We start from the raw sequence: 23,472 nt of genomic DNA, 5'->3' as shown, positions 1-23,472 counted from the left end.
AAGATGCAGTACATCATTTTTAAAAAGGGTTATAAAATACGTTTTATATAGAATCTAGCCTTTCCAAATCAGCTGATAAACATACCCTTCCCTTCTAAAACCATGGCATTTATTCTCTTTAAAGTATTTTTACCTGAATTTGGACTCCTTGACAAAAGTACTAGAACAAACAAGCAAAATTAACAATATTACTACCAATCTGTTTCAAAGCATGTCAAAAAGAATAAGACGATTTACTGACTTGTAATCAAAATACACAGGAAAAGTAAGATAATTGCACGTTTCCACCATATTGCTCAGTGGAAGTTGCAGCAATTTTATCGGTGTTTTATCACATAAATAAATGTATTTACTCTTTAATATGCCAATTTATATTTTCAGTATTTCAAATGGATATTTAAATATAACTTTAAAAGGGCCTTAAGTACTTTTTCTAAAAGTCAAGAGGTCACTTCTTTTTAAGTGTTGTAGGGATTTTTTTTTTACTTTTTCCTCTTGGCAGTGTGGCAACACAGCTCCTTTACTCATTATTAAGGTAATCATATTGGAGGAAATAAAGCTGACCGAATAGTGTGAACTTAGAGAATCAATGAAAGTTAAGGAAATAATATGGGCAAAACATGCTTTCAAATAATCAAAACAGGTGGTCACCAGAGATACCAAACCTCTTCTACATTTGAGTTTTTAGAAGAACAAGTTTGAGTGTGAAACACTCAATTTCTTCTCATGGTTTAAACATTTTTCTGGAAAGTTCAAAGTGACTGCATAGGAAGGTACATAGAAGTCAAACTTGCCCTTTCTCCAAAATTTATTTTATGTAAATTCTCTTGAAAAAAAATTAACTCCAGTTCCTTTCAAGGCAAGAAAAGGGAGGGGGCATGGAGCAAAGAGATTGTCTTTCATCAAACCATCATTGTGCATTTTTGGAGAATGAGATTTAATTTTAAAGTTATTTAATATAATCTCAGTAGACAAGTTAGACTTAAAGTGGTGCGATAAACATACAGAAAAATCTCTCAGTTTGAGTTTTTGCATTACTACTAGATTGACTCCAGAAATCAGTGTTAATTTTGCTGGGAAAACTATTACTGATGTGCTGTAGTTCAAAGTGCTTTGTTTTCATCTGTTTGATTATACTCCCTCTAGCAAATGATTTAAAAATTCACACCATTTTTAATAATTTTTTTAACAGACCAACACTAACAAAAACAACAATGGATTTAGGTCTGTGAGCATCCAGACCTTAAGGAAAATAAACCTTTAACAGTTCTACACACACACACACACACACACACACACACACACACACACACACACACAAACGCCACAGCTTATTTCCAGACAAAGAATCCTTTAAATTAAATGAATTCTACTGGAAATAATGTCACCAGAAGCAAACAATTTTTTGCCATTTACCATTTTCTGAAAGTATATTTACTGTAGCCATATCTTTTTCCATTCAGCATTTAAGTAGTAAAAAACCCCAAGCTTGAGGTAATTGCTGCAGAGGGCTTAACATTCTACACCCAGAGACTTACTGAGCACATCCTGACGTTAGGAAAAGGTTCGATTCCTGAAACATTAAAAGAAACGTTTTTTACTATAGAATTCCACTTTCTGATTAATGCAAAGCAAAAGCCTTTTCCTTCGTTTGCAGTTGGTGCTTCACAGATCCTTTATAAAAATACAAACGGCTAGACTAGGTGAAACTCATTAACTGAAGAGGAGGATAAGTGTCTCCACAACCAAGAGGGAGAACTGGAGCTGGGGCTGGGTGGAACAAAGCCCTCTCAAAGTTTAGCAGAGGCCATAGCAAAACCGGGTTTCAGAAATGCTAACTCTGCAGATGTGACATTTTGCAGTACATTTTGGGGTCTAACATCTTTTCTAGTGGAGGCGTAGAAACCAAAATGCAGACTGAAAGTTGCAGGGAGTAACGGCAGGGATTGTAGGTACTGCATGTAATCTTCATTAGGATGTAAATTAAAGTATGAGAGTGTGCAAATTTGAAGGACACCACAAGGATGGTTTATATACGCAAGGGTAAGAGTGTAACCCAGTTGTCCTATTTAAGGCTTTGCTTAGAACTACAATCTAAAGGTCAGAACAAGTAGTTAACACAGCTGTGTTCAAACTCCATTCTGCTAGTATCTGTTTACTTTCAATTTAAAGCAAATCAGAGACTCAATTCAGTTCACTAAGTACAAACATCTTCCATAGGCTTGCTTTGTTAACTGCACTGAACAGTAATGGCTCTAAAAGTAAATTTTGGACCATAATTATATTAAAAAGCATATAGATTTAATTTTGATAAGAATTTGTGCATATGAGAAAGTAATACATTATGTGGCAGTGATATAAATTCCAGTTCACATACAAAGCACAGATAATATTGTCCTGCTATTTAATGCCACGGTATCATTGGACCTCTGTATGTAAATTATTTAAATTTAGTTTGTTTCTTTTTTTTTTTTTTTTGAAACACTGTGATTACCATCCTCAGTCCTGGTAAGACAGAGAACTGATACATTTGTAAAACATAAGAAGTCATTTTACTGCTAGTGAGAACTGGTGAGTATCAGTCTGGGGAAATTTCAGAGATACCCAGACTGGGGAACCTCGCACTCCTCTTTCCAGTTGAGTATGGAGAGTTCTTTGTGATCTCCAGGTTATGTTTTCTAAATTTAATGGTGATTTAATGAAAGTTTCTGACATACGGGTTTTAGTTTTGTTCAGTTTTGATTTAAAGAATTTATCTGAAATGGAGTGAAACGTTTTTTTTTTTTAATCTCTATAACCTTAGTAATTGTTAGGCAACTTCTAATAAAAAAAATTAACAGTTAAGCTGCATAAGCTTAATGTGCCCAATTTTGCAGTAGTGCCATTTCATACATACGAATTAAGGCATGTTATCTTTTTACTCCAATTCAGAAAGTAGGGTATAGAAAAACAGCCACAAAACATGTTGGAATTAATGGTGAATGGAGGAAGCATATTTCAATGGGCCACTTGTTACTTTGTGTTAGAAATAGAGGATGCAATCAGTCACCAGGAATACAGCACCTTGGTTTTCTGACCCATTCAGAATGGGCAGAAGTCAAGGTATAGTTGCAAAGCCACTCTGTGGCCTTTAATTACGGATTAGATTTCTAGGCACAGATGAATTTGATTAGTCAAGACTTCCGAATTTTAAACAGAAATCTGGAGTGAGGGTGAGGCAGGACATGTTTCTGATTTTCTACAGGTTCAGCATGTGCACTTGCCTGGAGAACTGTAAATATGAAGACTGTGGTACTGCATCCAGTGAAATGATGCTACAATGTCCCCAAGACTGAAGGTCCGAGATTCCACACACCTTACTCCTGGGTAGGCTGAAATTCTAGGCTTAGGGGAGATGTTGGGCCAATTGCCTCAGCTTCCATATTCGACAGGGAGGTGAAATCAGGATACAGCACAACCTTGACTATGAGGAGCAGCTCACACCCTCAATAACCCTGCCAGCCCTCTGTTCCCAGGCAGCTCAGCCTCAGCTGCAAAATCCTTGTGCATCCCAAACCTTCATCTTAGCCAAATCCCTGAGCATCTGACCTCCCTCAAAAAGTGGGAGGATTCCTACCAGCTGTGTTATGAATATTCCAGGTTTTTCAAGAAAATTAACCTACATGTCATTATATCCTATTTGCCCTTGAAAAGCTTAATGGCAGTCTAATACCCATTTGCACAAGGTTTTGTACTTTCACATCACCCCTTTGGGGCTCCAGAGCTAAGGAGGTTGCTTTTTCCTTACTAGGTCCTCTTAGCATGCCCCCAGGTACTGACTTAAAACAATTTAGTGACAACCCCCGAAAAAAGATGCCCCAAAGGTAACAATGGAATACAAGTAGCAAAACTAGCCTGTTGCCTGCAAGACTAAAACTTGAGGGAACATTTACATCGGTAAATATCGTCCAAAGCTTTAAACAGCACTTTACTGAAGTAACAGCATTTTTCTCTTCTAACAGTAAGAGATGGGCAGAGGATCTATGAGTTCAGGAACTGGGCAAATGTTCCCTGGACACACCCACCTGTTTCACAAGAGGGAGCCTATTGTCAGCTAGTTCCATTATGCCTTTTACTTAGACTTCTTCAGCCAAAACTAAAAAATCAAAACCAGTGAATTGGGGAAATAAAAAGCATTAGTGTGGGTTTGGAGAATCCATGAAAACTATATAAAGTAAAACACATGCTCCCTTGGAAGATACAGGACTTTATTTAGAAGGCAGCATTAATGTTTGGAAAGCCAGACATTAATAGTAGGATTCATTACTATAACGTGGAGTGAAATTATTATACAAAGGTTGACAGTCCTAATGAAAACTCTGTTCCAACAATAAAATGATCCTGCTGCTTTCACCAGCATCAGCAATGAATTCCACAGCTTCCAAATGCCTGTTTTCAAAGGTGAATTTCTTTCCCACATAATAAAAAATTAACAAGTGTGCATTAGCTGTGTTCCAAAGAACAAATGTCCTAAGTGGGAAAGTCAAAAAGAAATCTTACAATATTAGTCTAGAAAAACTGAGACAAAGCCTCAGTCTTCTCGGAAAGGTGTCTGGTCTAAGTTTGTTTTGGTAGTTAAACAAAAATAGCTGTGTGTGAATCCTAAACATGCATTTAGGACTTCGTGTACTCAAATGAAGGGGAATAAGATCTAGACTGAATTCTGCTGTGATTTATCACTTAAAATATGCTGAGTATAGAGTCTTCAGTTAAAAAAACTTCAACTTGAATTTTTTAACAAAATGATCCCTAAGTAAGAGATTTAGAAGTCCTTAAAACTAAAACACAAGCATGAAATTTGTAATAATGTAAATATTCACAGATGTATTAGTAATATGCTAATGTAATAAATGCTTCTCTTAAAGTGCTAACCATATCCTCTTAAAACATGCCTTGACACTGACTGGCTCTTGACATCTAATTGTAGGAATTGCTTTCTGTCTAAGTTGGCACTGTAAATAAATCTGTATAGGCACCATAAGTCAATACTTCAGCTGAGGTAATCAGACACCAGACCACAACATTTTTAAAGTTTAGCTTTATTTTTATTTTTTTTACTAAAGTCCACAAATTTCTGTAAGACAAGTACTTTAATGAAATGTTTTCAAAGAAATGTTGAACAATATATGCTCTAGTCTGCAGAATGTGCAGTTCAAATGTCCATACCTAATTATTAATGTGCATTAAAATCAGCATAGAGCTGTTTTGAGTTTTAACCATAATGAAAACCCAGGACTCCTAATTTCATCAAATGTGTTTACAAGCAATAATAAATTCAGACCCACTGTATTATGCAATACACATCTCTAGAAAGCAACATAAAACAGTGAGATCAGATCAGTAAAAATATACACACAGTTAAAAGAAATACACAAAGTACTATAGTTTTATTAAAAACTACTACTTGAGAAAGAAACCTTTCCACAAATAGCATGAAAGTGTAAAATGGTGAAAGGAATGTGGGAAGCTTTACAAAAGCCTAATTCCAACTGTATCTTCCCGAGGGCGGTGGCAAAGGGTACTTCCTTCCTTCTCTGGGATATCCCTGAAAATAAAAAAAGAAAGAGTTTATCTTCTGGATTAATATACCTAATAAAGGAATTTACATCTCTGTGGAAGAGCACATCAGAAAGCAGCAGACTTTTTCTTAAGGTACATCACATGACAAGTCTTCAAAAGTATGTGTTCTAAGTCTACAGCTATAACATAGCTTGCTACAAAGCTAAAGATAAAGATGCACACAAAGGTTGAATTACTGAACACCAACCCCAACAATGAAATGCGTCTTGTAAGTATGGACAGTGGGGCTTATTTTATATATTGTTTTAAAGAGTTTATTTCTTTTATTTATATAAGTACACTGTAATGTCTTCAGACACACCAGAAGAGGAATCAATTCCATTATAGATGATTGTGAGCCACCACGTAATTGATGGGAATTGAACTCAGGACCTCTGGAAAAGCAGTCAGTGCTCTTAATCACTGAGCTATCTCTCTGGCCCCTGTATTTTTATTAGTTCTTTGAGATTTTCAAACAATGTATTTTGGTTATATTCACTCCCTTCTCCTACTCTTCTCAAACCACCCAACTTTGTCTTTTTTTTTTTTTTTAAATCCATTAAGTACAAGCATTCGTGTTGCCCAAATGCTTTTGGCTATGTGACCTTTTTTTGGTGAGTAGTCAACCTACCAGGATCTACATCCTACCAGGAACTACACCCTTAAATTAACAAATGAGAAAAGCCATCAAAACTTTCCCTCTCTTTCCCAGTGATTACGAGTTGCCAATAGTTCCTTAACTAAGGGAGGGACTTTGTGTCTATCTCCCCCCTCCATGCTGCATTCTGTCTGGTCTGAGCCTGCACAGGTATTATTCATGTTGTAAAGACAGTGCTTTAACATTTTTCACCATTCTGAGCCCTTGGTGGCAAAGTCTCTTTATTTAACCAAAGAAAGAGACTTATTAAGGCCTAATGGCCAATTATTTTTAGGAATATATTTTTTTGTTCAATGAAAAACAGAACAGTAATAAAACATTAATAAAATGTTTGCAAAAACATTTCCATACAAAAATAATTCACAGGTACTCTTCTAAAGGTTTGGGAATATAGCTTAGTGGTAAAAGCATTTGCTGGATGAGTGTGGTACAGATTTTGGATCTAAAGGGAAGAGGAAATTCCTATTTAGAACACCAGTGATAAAACTCCATTTTATCACTATACAACTCACACTATATGGCATGACAGATACTGGAGGCTGGGATGTGCGCTAAGGACTTGTTTAGACAAGTACAAAAAAAATTAAGGCATGATTCTCTTTAACAATAAACTCTAACTTCAATAGTTGCAATTTAACAAAAACTAAGTGGAAACAAGACTAAAAAGAATGAGTGTATTTCCAAAAACAAAAGAATCTTCCAACTTGTTTATGTATCTTCTCAGCAAAGAATTTTAGCTTCTTCAACAGCAGAGTTCCCCCAAAAGGAAAATCTCCTTAGCTACTTCCAGAGGCAAGATGAACTGGGATTCAGTGTTCCCAGCTCTGTCTCCAAACTATGAGGTCCCATAGTCAGGTCCTGACTGCAAAATGATGTAAGTGACTACACACAGCATCCTCCACGGTTTCTCATGTCTTCATTTTTAAAATGCTGTTGTCTCAATTGCCTAGTGCCATCTAAAGCACAGACAGCAGTAATTTCCTAATATGATTTTTCAGAGATGTTGGGTAGAAAAAAAAATTAAATTCTATGAAATGATTTTAATGAATTATAACAAAATTTTCTCAAAGGGTGTTAACTATAAGGTAACTATTTTCTGGTAAAGTTGAAATGGACATACAAAATACACTTTTGAGGTATCAAAATCGTTTTCCTTCGATGTCAAGAGATTTTAGACAGGGGGAGGGACACAAAGTAAGAAACAAATTAGAAAACCAATATGCCAAGTACTACAAAGGCTATAGGCAACACCAGGTGAACAACTTAAAACTCCTCATGTCACTGCAGGCACCTAACTCCAGAACGCTACACCCCAGGGCCGCAGTACTTCAAATCCTGCTTTCTACCAAGCACTGGATTAAAGTACAAATTCTATTCAGGGTGACAAACTGCGAGAGGAAATTATATTAAATAGGTCTCAGCTTTAACTATGGCTAAGACTGGATGGAACTGAGAAAACAAAGCTGCATCATTTCAGTTTATCTATGAATTCTAATAACACTCATTTGCATCCATTTAATAGAAAAATGTGTGGAAAATCTTCAAGGAGAACTTTGCTTCCACAGGGAGAGACTCAATGACGATCAGTTAAGAGAATTCTAGGATGAATAAAGACAGCCGGTGAACAGGTACTTTTGTGTTTGATTGATTTGATTTGATTTTACTTATTTATTTTACTTTCAGCTTCCAGGCAGTCTTCACTTGGCAATGACAGACGTAGTTTATATTAGAATACAACATCCTCCAAGCTAAAATGAAGTGTGTTGGTGACCGTGACTCCTATTACTCACCATTGCCAGCTAAGATAAAAGAGGCTTCTAGGCTGGGATTCTTAACGGTTGCCCACATACAAACTGTTTATGTGAGATACTTGGCATGAGTGTATTTTTAAAGATGACAAAAGTTCACCTAAGCTGTTCTATTAACAATTCCTCCAGAAATATTGGTAACAAAATATTAATTACCAAGAGGCAAACGTAACCGAGCAGTATGCTGCTTCTCCTCTGTAGCCCACACTGTATTTATTACCTGTCGCCCTCCTCGATGGTCATCACGTCTGGGTGGATATCCTCCGGGCCCAGCCAGCATCTGGTACTGATTTGGCTGAAAGGCTGCATTTTGGGTTTGGAGCATTCGGTTCCACGGCAGTAGGGGTTCAGCTCCAACACTTCTGTAAAAAGACATTTATATCAGAAGCATAAGCAAAAATGGACAGCATAAGCCTAAAATGGACAGGTTATCTCCTCTAAATTAGATGTGTTATACAGAATATGCAGTATGATAGCCTTTGTGTCTCTGGTATCCAGTGAAGTGTACTGCAGTTCATAAAACACCATAATTTATTAAGAGGGATGTTTACAGCTAGTGGATGGCTCAGACGGTCCAAGTGCCCACCTTACAAGTCTGATGACCCAAGTTCAATCCCCAGGACCCAATTAGAACTTCCATATATATGAGGTAATACCCCACCACCACCACATTAGTGTGCACGCATGAGATAAATGAATTATTTTTTAAAGGGTGATGCTTAAAGTCAGCTGATTAACATTTACAAAATATTTTGTATGGTTTTAAATGTGAAGTTTCTTTGTATTTGGATCCACAATCAGCAAGCTGATTACATTTATGATGCTGCCCAAAAGAGTAAACATGTACAAGTAGGAGAAAGAGGCTTTATTTTAAAAAATGTCTGGACTCGTTCTTAGATTCTATTCTTTCTAGTTAATTGCAGGTTGCAAGTGAATTCTTACTGCTGAGTATTTTGAATCCAGGGTAGGAAACTTGGCAGTTTTTTCCCATCCATTATTCTGCTCAATATGTCAGAAGGTCTGATCGTGAAGAAACCTTTTCAAGTTCTATTGATGCAGTTTTCAATTGACCATGGTGACCTAGCAACATGAGCACTAATTGGCATGGGCTGACTGGCATTTGGTGTACAGTTTACATGGGAACACAGATTGAACAGCTATTATAACCCAGTTTGCTGTCCCAGATTACTAGTTGAAAGACATGTTTTAATTGTCTTCAAGTGCCTATTTTAACTTTTAGATACACAACAACAGGTAGAAGGCATTAAATCATAACTTAATTAAAACCTGTCACATAAACAATGTAGCAAAGATATTTCTAAAGGCAATAATTAATCATCATTTAAAATGGAACTTTCTCAGTTAGAAATTTTTAACTTCTATTAACAGTCACAAAAAAATAAATAGAAAAAAAAATGTTCCTGTATACTTTTAACATTAGAAATTTTGGGGCCAAAGATGATACCAGGAAGAACTCAGTAAAATCTCTTATATTCGCCAAGGTTCTGACTAGCCAGCTTTCACTATAATGGTATCAGCATATGAATTTCACTTCTTTGTGGGAGAGAAAATTTAGGGATAAAAGCCTGAAGTTGGACTAATTCTTCTTAGTTAGCTATTCAAATCTGAATCTATCCTCTCTACTCTCCCTTCATTTACAACAAGCCAAGCCTTCTTAAAAACGAAACAAAACAAAAAAAAAAAAAAGTAAAGTAATTATTTTTGTATAACAAATCAAAGACAACAGTTATCTGCAGATTCAAGGAAGACCAAAGCTACTCTTTATAGAAAGGGAGTAAAACCAGAGCTCAAATAACACTGAATGTGATTCAAAGCCAATTCAAAGTCAGAGTGAGGTGCCTATGGTTAGGACTTGTAATTATCTTTAGGTTATTATCAGTAAATGAATTCTGGCAAGAATGTCCTATCTGATTCAGAAGAACAGCCCTATACACACATAAGGATGGTCTCTTCTGACCTCTGCATAGGTAAGGGAGCTGGTACATGGGTTATGATCAAGGATCATCAATGTGGGATATACATGCAAAGCCTACAGACCAAAACTGCAACTCAGGCACTGTACTGTGATTAATTTTTCTTTTTAGCCTTAGTAAATTTCATGTAATTATCTTGGCATAATATAAATTATAAATATAACTTAAAAGCATTTTTATATTCTAAAAATGTTATAAGGCAAAGCCAGTGTAAAACATACAATTTTCTTTTTATTCAAAATAATCACTAATATTTTTGTTCAAAGATAATTTCTATAATGAAAATAAAATTTAAAGAGAAAAAACCATGCAGCAGATATATGTACTACCATTTCCTGTTTGCTGGCAAGAATACCTGTATTTACTATGAAGTAATCATTTTTATTTGCAAATATAAACAAACTGAAACTTTGAGAAAAACATTTGTAAAATGTGAGATGGAAACCCTAAAGTTGGCCAAGCCTAACTTTAATAGTTAAGATTACGTGTGATGGCGCACACCTTTGACCCCAGGACTTTGGAGGCAGAGGTAATTGGATCTCTGTGGATTTAAGGCCGATCAAGTCTACTTAGCAAGTTCTAGGCTAGCCACGACTGCATAGTAGGAACTGTCTCAAAAAAGCAAACTAAAAATCCAGGTGGTGGTGATGTAGCCCCTTAATCTCTGCACCTAGGAGGGAGAGGCAGGCAGATCTCTATAAATCCAAGACCAGCTTGTTCTACAGAGTTCCAGTCTAGCCAGGGATACACTAAGAAACTCTGTCTCAAAAACAAACAAACACAAAAGGCTAAATAAATAAATAAATAAATAAATAAATAAAATGTAAGAGATAGTGGTTACAAACTGAGGCACTACTTGGTACTGAGTGACAATATTCTTAGGCTTCCAAATTACTGTTCTAAAGAGCAGTCGGTAGTTTAAACCCAATTTGGGTAGTTTAAATTTGCATGGTAGTTAGTCATGCCATTTAAAGATTTTCCCCCCACAACTGAGCTGAATAATCACAAGTAAGGAAACTAAAGTGAATGGCTGCCTTGTACTCAAACGCTAGCTAGTCTTGCACAGAGTCAACACCATTAACTGCAATATAATTATTTTGTTTTGGGGGAGAGGAAAGGTGGCTTGTTTTTTTCTGAGATATATGACATCAGATTCATTTGGTTTTGGGTGTTCACGTTTGCCTGTGTGTATGAGGTCAGAAGACAACTTGCAGGAATTAGTGTTCTCCTTCCAGCACTGAGTCCTGGGGACACAAATCAGGTTGTCAGACTGGGCACTTTTATCCACTGAGCCTTTCATTACCAGTCCATTCACTGTATATTTAGGTCAAAGGGACATATAATTTAAAGTACTATCACAAATGAAGAAATAACTCAAGACAACATACTATAGTAGTAGGAGACAAGATACACTCAAAAGTCATGTTCTAATAGGATTCTCAACAACACCCAAAAATAGTACACTGGAAATGCTCTAAACTAGGGATTACAAAAACACCTGGCTCTCATAAGACTACCACCATCTATTATCTATAATCTTTTGGTAAAGTAAAAATGGTTCCTACTCTCTGTCTTGTAAGATCTGGATATACAGAATGACAAGTGCTATGGAAATGAGTAATAAATTGTAACCACTTAAGTAGCTAAAGAAGCTTAGAATAAAATGGTTTAGTTCACTAATACTTGGGAAACTGAGGCATGAAGAGTACCTAAAACACCACCCCAACCCCATCACACCCAAACAAAACTTTCCTCACTTCTGGGCTCACAAAGTTCTTGGTGATGTGAGGGTAGAATAAGAACAAGAACATGACAGACAGCAGGGCCAGGAAGAGGATACGGACGGTAGACAAACTTTACCCGTGCACAGAGAAGGAAAGCTGTTGCAATTGCAGAAAGAGCCTCAGAAGTGGAGCTGACCCTTCATTCCTTTGATGTGCTGTGGCTTTATACTAAGTTCAGAGTAAAGAATCTGATGAGTGCTGTTCTACTAAAAAATTTCTTGGTAAAGAGTGACCTCGGATAAGCTACTGAACTGTGTGGACAGCACATCTGAGAAGATGTCAACACAGTGTGGATAATTCTTAAGCTGAAGAAACACATTAGATATTGTCATTAACATACTGAAGAAGGGAGCAATGATATAAAGAAACCAAATACGATAATTCACAAGAATTTCTTCCTTAATTTGTTTTAAAACAGGGTTATGCTGGTTGTGGTGTTGTATACAGGTAATCCCTACTCTCAGACTTGAGAGACTAAGGCAAGAGAACTGGACATTCAAGGTCAGCCTGGCTACTTTGATAATTAAATAGTATGTGCAGTATGCTTTGAGAATGTACAACATACATTTACCAGTTGTATTGAATTTAAAATATGATTTACATGAGGTAGCTGACATCATCAATAAACAGCTGAGTTATACAAATCTTTGTAGTAATATTGAAGAAAATAACAGAAGGCAATTTTGGAAAGGCTCGGGCTACTGAATGTTTGTGCAAGAAGAACACTGTTTCTAGTACAATTTGTTACTGCACCCCATTCATTGAGTGGAGGAAAGTAAAAACATTGTAACTGGAAAGGTGAAAAGGGGAGTTTTACTTTCATGAAGCTCCATTTGGTTTTACATGTATTGATGCTATCAAAACCAGCCTGGAATGATACATTACACTTTTAAATAAATGAGTCTACAGATGATAATAATTATTCATAACATGCCCATCTGACTTCTCACGCAGGTCCATGTGACTTAGGAACACAGAACTTATGAATGACAGAACACATGTCAAACATCCCTTGTTATTAAACCATGTCACATTCTTCCTAGTCCATGGTACTTATTAGACTGCAGATCCCATAATCCTCTTCTGAGTCCCTTCTGCATTTAATTCAGTTCAATCTTAAGTAGTTAAAGAAACTGTTTTCAGTGGCAACTAATAACTACTGACCTACAGTGACACTGCCCTACAATAGGCCTGTCAGCCCTGAAAAAGTTGTACCAAAGAAGCTGATTAGGACTTGAAGAGGTCTGTAGTAAGAATCAATAGCCGGCCTGTACTAATGCTGTGCTGCTGGCAGACATGAGAAAAGTAGAACACCATTAGTTATGCCTCATTAAACTGCACAACCCTGCTAAAAAGAAATTTGTTTAGCTTGACAAAAACCTAATACAATTTTAAGCTGTGTTGCGTTTTTTTAGAGTACCTCAATTCGTCAATAAAATAAAGTCCAAGAGAACCAAGAAACACAGTAAACTATGTAAACAAGAACATTTAATTCAAAGTATTAATTACATATTTCCTAAAAACAAGGACAAGAAAAAATATTTGGGGTGGGAACAAGCATTATTTCAAACCAGGTAGGTTTTGGTTTATAAGCAGCCAGCATACCCCAGACATCAATACATTAAAGCATGAGAGCATTAGCATTACCTGTCAAATCTCTGCTGCTGGAAAAGAGGAGGAGGACCTCGCCAGTTATCTTGGGGCCTCATATCTGGAAAATAAATGGGAGGAGTTCATAAAACGCTTGCAAAAGTAATCTCTATAACTCACATGGGTTATAATTCAAAGTTCCTGAAATAGAATGAGATAACATGTAAACCAAGTAAGCAAGCTAATGAAAAAAGACCAACAGAACTAGCACTGACTTTCATTGATCAAATTTTTGTTGCTAACAAGACAGTTTCGGTAACAACCTTAGCTATACTTACACTTCTCTCACTTGTAGTGTGTGACTATGTATCATATACATAGACTTTTTACACGTGTACTTTAAATGTTATTTTTTAAAAAAGGATCTTAGCTTTTTTCATGACTGTACACTGAACTACTTAAAATTAGTATTAATTCGAATAGAACTACGAGTTCTATTCGATGCAACACCATCAAATAGGCAGCACACAATCTCTCTAACACATACCACCAAGAAAAGCTAATGAAAGAACCACCTATTTTTCTGTAGTTTCCTCACCATTCACCCTCACCCATTATAGCAAAGCAGAACTGGTAACTTTATCTACTTAGATAAAACCAAATGGCTGCTGCTCTTCTCCATAAGCTGAGCATTACAAGGAAGGAAAGGTCCATCAGCTCCTGGTCAGGCATAGCATTCACATTTAAAGCACTCAAAGGGGCAGTATCAACTAACCACTGGTCCTGGCTTCAGCCTTGCAGTTATTATCTGCCTTTATCATGGTCTGCTGTGACCTAATTAAAACAGATCTAGAAGTTGTATAGTCACTATGTGAGGACAGTGGCCATCTCCAGACTGCCAAGAAGAAGGACATCACAGCTCATCATAATGTATTCAGGCATGCATTTAAATGGAAACTCAAACCAAAACCATGCTTTCCAGAATAGCTTTCTAAAAGAATGAAGAAACAAAAACTTAGCCCTAGTTAAGAACCAAAAAATGTACAATCTGATTTTACAAAAAACCCCAAAGAATTAATGCTTTTAAATTTTCCACAAAGCACAAATGGGCCAAGTAAAGTACGTGACAACTGACGACTACAGCATGACATAGCTGCTCTCCTCTGTTCTAAGCTTTCTGCCTATCTCCACAGGACTGTAAAAGACAGCTTAAGGTTGTTCTCTAGATGTGGGCATACTATCCAAAGACTGGTACCAACCTGCAGTTTCAGGCACCCAACTAAGGACTCCTTTTTCAAAAAGGAGAGGAAGTTCTTCTTCAGAAAACCAAGTAGTCTCTCTAGCTGAATTATATCCTGTTTCACTGCTTAAAAATATAATTATTAGCAGTAAAGCTGAGTTACAAGGTGGAAAAATCTTTCAAATGGTCCAAAAATAGGGTTCAAAACCTTAGTGGAAATTCTGGAAGCTGATTACAAAGTTCATAGAAATGGGAGAAGAGAGTTGCCTATTCTGGGACTAGAATGACCCAGTACTACAGAATATAAATTGTCAGAAAAACCAGTATTTATCTTATTTTTCGAGATAGGGTCTCATGTATCTCAGGCTAGCTTCAAACTCTAAGTAGCTAAGATGACCTTGAATTTCTGATCCTCTTGCCTCAGCTATTTAAGGGTTGGGTATTAGAGGTGAGCACCAGTACCATGCCTGGTAATTATGGTGCTAGGAGATGGAACCCAGGGCTTTGTGCTAGACAAACACTCTACCAAGTCAACTAAACCTTAACCCCAAAGGAAATCTTAAACTGGTAAAGCTAGAAGTTCGTGTAAGAATGAGAATTATTTCCTTTGTGAGGCTTCCTTAGATAGAAAACTTAAGACATTTATTAAACATACTTAAATTTTCAATGACCTGCAATCTATGAAAAAATAGTCCTCTGAAAATAAAAATATGCATTTATATTTTTTGATTACTTTGTTACACTTGAAGACCAATAACCTATTCAGATGGTACACAAAAATTAGTAACAATCAGCTAAATGATTTTTTTATGTCTCTACATGTACAAAATTAGGTAATATACCGACAAAAGTAAACAAAATCAAACTAACAGAATGACTCTGACCCAGACACTCTTCAGCTCTGCTCTGCATGCCTCTGCGCTTCACCCCGGAAACACGCCCGTTTATCATTAAGACTTAATGCCAAGTCTAGTTCCATGGTGGATCCTAATAACCACAGAATGCATACCTTCTATGGTACCCAGAAAAGCTTTCACACAAAAACCCCGATTTATTCAAGATCAACTAAAGACAATAAAAGACACATGCACATTAAAATAAACTTTCTAGAGTCATTTACCCTAATGTTTTTTGAAAATGAAGGGAAAAATGTTTATTTGCTCTTAGAAAGTGTACAATTGGAGGGTAATGCAATCACCACATCTATTCACACATAATTCAAAGATGATGTACATTAAATTAAGCATAAGATTGTTTTCAGGAAGTAATACAATAATACAGAAGCATCAACGGTGAACACTTCCTACAGACTACCTTTAAGTGGTAGAAAATGAAGACAAACATTCATTCCATGTCACCATTTCCAGGCACATCAAGTGCTTCCATATTTAATTCTCACTTTCAGAACAACCCATTTTCATATAATCTTAGCATTAGCAAATATATGGTGTTTTGCTAAAACTTGGGCTAATAATATAAAATTTTTTTTTTTGGTTCTTTTTTTCGGAGCTGGGGACCGAACCCAGGGCCTTGCGCTTCCTAGGCAAGCGCTCTACCACTGAGCTAAATCCCCAGCCCCATAAAATTTAAAAATTTTTCTGTCATATATTATTAAACATACTTTGCTTTTAATCCAAGAAAAGCCACAAATTTTTTTCAAAGCTACTTTTAGACAAAATTTTTCATGTAGTTATAAGTAATACACATAGCCCTTAAGTATTCATAAAGTAGAAATATTTCTTGGCTTATAAGTAATGAAGTAGACAGTAAAACAAACTTATTACCATTCATTTGTATGACTCTAACAGAAGATCTTTTTGAGTGGGAGAAAAAAAAACCTATGAGACAATGAATTGCACTTCAGAAGGTACAAGAACAAGAAGGGGGGAGTTAATTTTTTCCTTTGGTCTTCAAAAAGGCATCCCTTTTCTGGAGCTCTAAGGCCACATAAACCAGCCTTGCCAACAGCTTCTCAAGTGACAATTTACTTAATCAGCGTGGCAATCACAGAAAAGATTTCATGTTTACTGATTGCAGTAATCACAAATCACTTTTCAAATGTAACTAAGTGACAAGTTTACTGATCAAAATGAAGAGAAGTCATGTGCCACCTTCTCTGGAATGCCAAAACTGATGCTTTATTCATATTGAGTACTCAGGGCTACACTTGACTCCAAAAAGTTATCAAAAAATAAAGATTTATAATGTGACCCAAACTGTCACATTAAAGGTAAACTAAAGAGCAACAAAGGAGACATCAATGGCAAACAGCTGATAGAGGCAGTTTGACCAAATGGTTCATCTATAGTGTATTTTATACCATATTAAAGAAAATAATTATGACACGAAAAATGCTTTTGAAAAATTAAGTGGTTTAGTTTTCAATTTTACTAAAACAAAAGTTTCTGACCAAAATTTCAAATTTATAATGAGTGATGTTCTACCAGTGATGGGTTCTTATTAAGCCAAGTATCACTAACCTAGGGCTTGCACTTTCCCAAAGAAGGGTGTTTTACAGTTTGTTATTTTGTGGTTTTTGGTTTTGTTGAGACAAGGTCTCCCTCTGTGGCCCAGTCTGGTGTCAAATTTGTGGAATCCTCCTCCTACCTTTGTCCCACCAATGCTGCTACAATAAGGTGTGTGTTAGTAAACCCAGAACAGTTTTTGTTAGTCACTAAACAGTCTTTTCTATTTTCACAATTATGCTTTTGTGCACGCGCGCGTGTGTGTGTGTGTGTGTGTGTGTTTGCAAAGATTTATTTTTATTTATCTGTCATGGGTATTTTACTTTCACAAGTCTGCCTACAATGTGTATGCTATGCTGTCAAAGTCCAGAAGAAAATGGTAGATTCCCAAAACTGGAGTTAGTAATGGCTGTGAGCTACCGCAGAGATGGTGGGAATTGAACCAGGTCCTCTGAGTGAGTCGTGACATTGTTATCAATATCAGAAAGTCATGCAAACCATCAAAGTCATACAATCAAGACAGCATACCTGGTAACAAGTGAGCCCTGAGAAAAAGGAGACCTTCAGAACCCATTTCTTCTCATGTACTATATCCAAAAAATCTGTGCTTCAAGTTAGAAAATGATCTACAAATCAACTGACATTAAAACCATGATAGGCACAGAGCAGACACTTCCTAACAATTTCCCACCTTACCTAGCACTTTAATAACTACTCAACATCCCTAAAAGTAATGCCTGGCTCTATGGTATATAGTACTGAGATATTTTTTTGGATCAAGAAAGAGCAACTTAAGTCTGGTGTGTTAGATTAAGCCCATTGTCCCAGCATCAGAAGGCTAAAACACAAGAATTTCTGTAACTCTGAGGCCAACCAGGGCTACATACTAGCTAACAAAATCTTACCTCAAAAATAAACAAACAAGAGTAACAACAATTGAGTTGGAAAGGAGGGAGGGCAGAGAAATGAAAGGAAGAAGGGAGAGAGATATAAAGATTTCCGGGAGTTTTCTGCACTAAAGCAACACTCTATTCCAGGTAGTAGCAGAGATCAAACACAGGGCCCTGGCAAGCAAGATAAGGGATCTACTGTTGAGCCATATCCCCAGCTCCCACCCTTCTTTTGAAATTTAATTTATAAAATATTACAAACATTAAAAACATATTTTTAGGTGTCAATGCCCCTCATATCTCTTGCCAAATGTTTTTCTCCCCCATGCTGCCTTTATCTGGTTGGGTACTAACTGAAAACCAGGAATGGAAAAGTAAGGCTTTATGAAGACAGTTCAAAGAACATGGCATATGATCTGTATCTTTCTGATGAACAGAACAGCCATGGATCTCAAAAGTAATATTAAGTAGGAATAAAATTAAAATCAATAGTAAACTTAGTATGTATTAACACTCAACTATATTCTATCATTACTATGGTAATCAAAATATATTACACTTTTTATGGTTAACATTATCAACTATTTATAACTCAAGTTTTGAGGAGTGAAAGAAAGGCCAAGGTTGTCTCAGATGAGAGATTAATACTGCTTAAATTAATGCCTGGCCTTATGTTAGGTAAAACTAACATCCAATTTGGACCAAGATAGGAATACTTTTGTCTTTCAGCATCTAAATGACCACTATTTCATATCTAATAGACCTATTAACTATTTAAATACTTTAATTATCAATGGATAAACATAAATCAACTCTGCCTGTATAGGTTAACTCAGAAATAGGTTTATAAGTAAAGAAAAGGAAGAAAGTTCAGTTCCCCTTAGTCAGTTAGCTAAATACAAACAAGACAAAAGTACTGGAAAGAACTTTTATAGTGTTCTCCCACGAGTCTTCTAGCAATGTCTGACCCCATCGCTGCATTCAAAGCAATGATCGTTCTTGGCACTGAGAGTCAGAAAGCAGCCTTTGCTGTCACAGGTCATTTAGAATATACAATAACCAATCAGTAAAAACTTACTTGACATTAGTTTTGGGATCTGAGCTTGACCTCTCAGCAGTGGCCTGTATACGTTCCCCTGGTAATTGGCAGGTGGGGGTGCAGTGTTGCTGTAAACACCAGTCCCTGAGCCTCTTGGTATAACATGGCTGTAAAAGAGAGCCTTACATAAGAAAAAAATAGAGAGCTATATCCAGAAATTATAATATGTTAAGCTGACAAATCAAACACTGGCAGTTTCCTCTTTGTTAGACCTGATTAATATAAAAATAAGGTTTGTAATTAAACTAAAGTTCCAAACTATACACAATAGTAATGGTGATAGCAAATGTTCATCTACCGCATAAGATGTTCATAATCCTCTAAGCATCTAATTACTGTGAAAAGGCAACAAATCTTCTTTTTAAATATGGTTGGCTCTTTTTCTCAAGGATCTGTTAAGTTGCTGTCACTGCTAATCACTATTCTATATTCTGCTACTTTAGTTCACCATCCCAAGTACTGCCCTGTGGCTTTCTTTACTCTTAATAACAATAGCATGGAATCCTTAGACCATCTCACTGTTAATGTCTCATAGTTCACTAAGCCTCTTTTCTCATTTAGAGCTAGTGTTACATATTTTGATGAACAAGACATTTGGTATAAAGCTATACTACTTTAAGCTATTTTCTCAAGTAAGTTCCAAGTAAAAAGAATTTAGATAAAATATTATCTTTGAAACTTGGAACTCTACTTAGAAGACTTCAATGTTGCTTTCTAAAAGACTAAGACTGTGAAAAAGAAGTTACAAGTTTCTTTTATCATCAAGAATTGAGAAGCTTCCAGATGGTAACATATCAGCTGACACAGTATTGAATCACCACCTCTTCCTGAGGTAGGTGCAATTATTATCCAATTTACATATTAGGAAACTGACATGTTAAGTGGTACAGTAACTTTTATTAATATAGGAAGAAACTTAGGAAAAATGAGACTGAATTTTACTATTAACATTTAAGCCACAACCTTTTATTATTTAATATATAAATGACATGCTGCCAGAGACTTTTTGCCTGAATTACCTCTTCACTTTTTTAGATGTCTCATTCACATCAAAATACCTATGAGTTATCAATTCAATTCCTGAATTATGAGTTATTAACATTTCCTCCATCAAGTTGCTCTGAGACAAGGTCTCACTTTGTAGCCAGAGTTGACTTCCAACTGGTGATCTTGCCTGAGCTTTCCAGGTATTATAGGCATGTGCTACCACACCCACCCCAGACCATTCTTCTTTTTATCCCCGCCTGAACTTCCATTGTTTTAAAGTCCTCTAAACACAGTTGCTTCTATAGCTAGGAAAATGACAATTCAACAGCTAATAAGGGTAAAAGATAAAAACCACAAATTTATATAGAAAATATAGATGATCAAATAAACATTAACTTTGCTGGCAGAAAAATGCCAATGCAAACAACAATGATATACCTCCTTTCGTGCACAGGTAAACAAAAATTTAAGACTCTGGTGTCTCTGTTTTTATTATTTATTTCATTATCATTTATTATTTATTAATGTATTGGTTAACACTTCATAAAGACACTCTTGTAACAGTACATGACAAATCCAAACCTTGACAATAAAGACAATATTTCATTTCTTTATCTGTTAGAAACCTAGAAAAAAATAACCTGTTGAGAGAATACTCTTCATGCAACATACAATGCAATACATAAAGAAATAGAGAAGCGAACATCTAAAATGAAGAAAAGTTAATCAGCACTCTGAAGGCAGAGGCAAGCGGGTCTCTGGGTGTTTAAAGTCAGTTTGATCTACATAATGAGTTCCAGGCCAGCCAGAGCTACAGAGAGGTACTGTCTCAACAGAGATAGAGAGACAGACACAGACAGACAAATGACAGACAAATAGATAAGGCAGAAGGAGGAAAAGATGATTATCAAAACCACTAATATAGATGCAAAGTGGTTGTGCTGTGTAGTCTCATAAATATCTGTAGCAGAAATACTGACTTGTTTATGGAATAACTCAGGAAAACAACAACAAAGCTCCCACAATATACAAACAGGAACCACACAACTCACCCTAAAGTTCTAAAGGCTGCCTGGTCCAGGTGAACAGGCCGCCGGTCCCGGTTAAAGCCAAGCTGGGGTTTCCATTGCCGCCCATTGCTGGATTTTTCCCAGTCTCCGGGTTTCAGAACTGCTGCTGGCTTTCTGGCCATTTAAAAATAACACTATTTAGGATATAGGGATGAACACTGCCACAAAGCACACATCTTAGGTAAGTAGTTTACTGTTGTTACCTTGCTCCTGGAAGCATTATAGCTTTAAAAACATAATCTTCCGCAAACTGTGGATCTTTAAAATTAATACTGAAAGAGAACAATGAAAAATTTAATGATTTGATGATGTTATCAGTTTTAATTTTCAAGGAAACAAAGACACTAAACAAAGATGTCTAGACAGAATAACTAAAATTGAAAACTGTCCAAATTGTTATCTTAGACAATGATTTTGTCAAATGGTTAAATATCTTCCTTACCAAACTACCTCTGATCTCTATTGCATTGTCTTCAGGTAACTTTCTCTATAGAAAGAGCCAGGTTCTAGATAACTGTAAATGATCACAGAAAAATAATAAGACATTATCCCAATTCTTAAGAATTTCCAGTCTAATACTGGAAAAGCTGAGAAAATTTGTAACAGAATATAAAATGTGTACACAAACATTTAAGCAACTGTGCTAGATAGTTTTATGGCAACTTGACACAAGCTACAGTCATCTGAGAAGAAAACCTCAATTAACAAAACGCCTCCATAAGATCAGGCTGTAGGCAAGCCTATGGGGCATTTTCTTAATTAGTGACTAATGGGGGGAAACGCAGCCTACCAAGGGTGGTGCCACCACTGAGCTGGCCTCTCCATCAGCTCCTGCTCCCTGGTTTCTGCCCTTTTTGAATCCCTGTCCTGCCTTCCTTTGATGATGAACAGTGACATGGAAGTTTAAACTAAATAAACCCTTTCTCCCCAAGTTGCTTTGATCATGGTATTTCATCATAGCAAGAGAAACCTTAACTAAGACAGGAAGTTATGAGGGAAAACAAACATTAAGAGCCCACTCAGCATCGCTGTTGGAACCACACCCTGATCACATAAAGTCTTGGTTAACACTTAAAACTATACTGAATGGTTCAATTATATTCCCTTTCTGGTGGTGGCAGGTATATATACCTAGCCCTCAACTGTTAGGTATATATGTCCAAGTCTGCCTTCTGACTCAGCAATGGCCACTCGACAAGTTTACTTAGATGTCAGGTTTATACTCAAGAATGCCTTTGACATCCTTATTCAGCATGTTCTAATTTATAATCTAAATGTGTGATTTACAACTTGTTAAAGAAACGAGGTTCATCCTTGAAAGACAGGTGAAAAAAAATTAGTAAAATATGACATGGGTAAAATATATACACAACAGACCAAATATATGTTTCAATTTATTATTTGTGATTTTCTGTGTAATTGCTATCTTCTTGTCAATCCTATCTTTTTTAATATTTTTCCAAATTACTCTCGTGATTACAGTTGTTATAGTCAATAATTTTTTTTTTTTTTTTTTACTGAATTACTTAGTTTTACTGAATTTTACTGAACTACTGAATTCACTTTGAGTCAGATAATTTCTTTCTTTCCTGTTCAGTATCACCATTTTTACAACTAGGGTCCATGTGTTACAGAAAAAAAATTATCACGGTGAGGTTTCAATTGTGTACTTTAAATACACAAATTACTCTTAAAATAAAAATTACCGCAAGCACAAGGAACTACTGAACAATCCTTCATTTAGTCAGCTGGTTCGTCTTCTGCCTCACTGTTTACTTACAACCACTATCTTTTTTTTTTAATTAACTTGAGTATTTCTTATTTACATTTCGAACATCCCCCTAACCCCTCCCCCTCTTTATGAGTGTTCCCCTCCCCATCCTCCCCCCATTACTGCCCTCCCCACAACAATCACGTTCACTGGGGGTTCAGCCTTAGCAGGACCCAGGGCTTCCCCTTCCACTGGTGTTCTTACTAGGATATTCATTGCTACCTATGGGGTCAGAGTCCAGGGTCAGTCCATGTATATATAGTCTTCGGGTAGTGGCTTAGTCCCTGGAAGCTCTGGTTGCTTGGCATTGTTGTTCATAAGGGGTCTCGAGCCCCTTCAAGCTCTTCCAGTCCTTTCTCTGATTCCTTCAACGGGGGTCCTGTTCTCAGTTCAGTGGTTTGCTGCTGGCATTCGCCTCTGTATTTGCTGTATTCTGGCTGTGTCTCTCAGGAGAGATCTACATCCGGCTCCTGTCGGCCTGCACTTCTTTGCTTCATCTGTCTTGTCTAATTGGGTGG

General features: G+C 36.4%; 1 protein-coding gene across 2 annotated transcripts in view; it reads right to left on the bottom strand.

Moving 5' to 3' along the window:
* Positions 1-5,062: 5,062 nt before the first annotated feature.
* Positions 5,063-23,472, bottom strand: part of Xrn2 (5'-3' exoribonuclease 2) — a 73,962-nt gene continuing 55,552 nt past the window's right edge. Inside the window, exons 24-29 of one of the 2 annotated variants that reach the window (XM_039105475.2) lie at positions 21,387-21,455; positions 21,166-21,297; positions 19,106-19,233; positions 13,490-13,553; positions 8,285-8,426; positions 5,063-5,584 (exon numbers count right to left, since the gene is read on the bottom strand). In XM_039105475.2, coding sequence (XP_038961403.1) covers positions 5,519-5,584; positions 8,285-8,426; positions 13,490-13,553; positions 19,106-19,233; positions 21,166-21,297; positions 21,387-21,455 — 601 coding nt within the window. In that variant the 3' untranslated portion in view covers positions 5,063-5,518. The remainder of the gene's footprint in view (positions 5,585-8,284; positions 8,427-13,489; positions 13,554-19,105; positions 19,234-21,165; positions 21,298-21,386; positions 21,456-23,472) is intronic. The other variant, NM_001108596.2, reaches the window with a different exon arrangement.

Source organism: Rattus norvegicus, chromosome 3 (assembly GCF_036323735.1).
Source record: "Rattus norvegicus strain BN/NHsdMcwi chromosome 3, GRCr8, whole genome shotgun sequence".
In the NCBI taxonomy this organism is placed as follows: Eukaryota; Metazoa; Chordata; class Mammalia; order Rodentia; family Muridae; genus Rattus; species Rattus norvegicus.
This window is presented reverse-complemented; position numbering and strand designations above follow the sequence as displayed.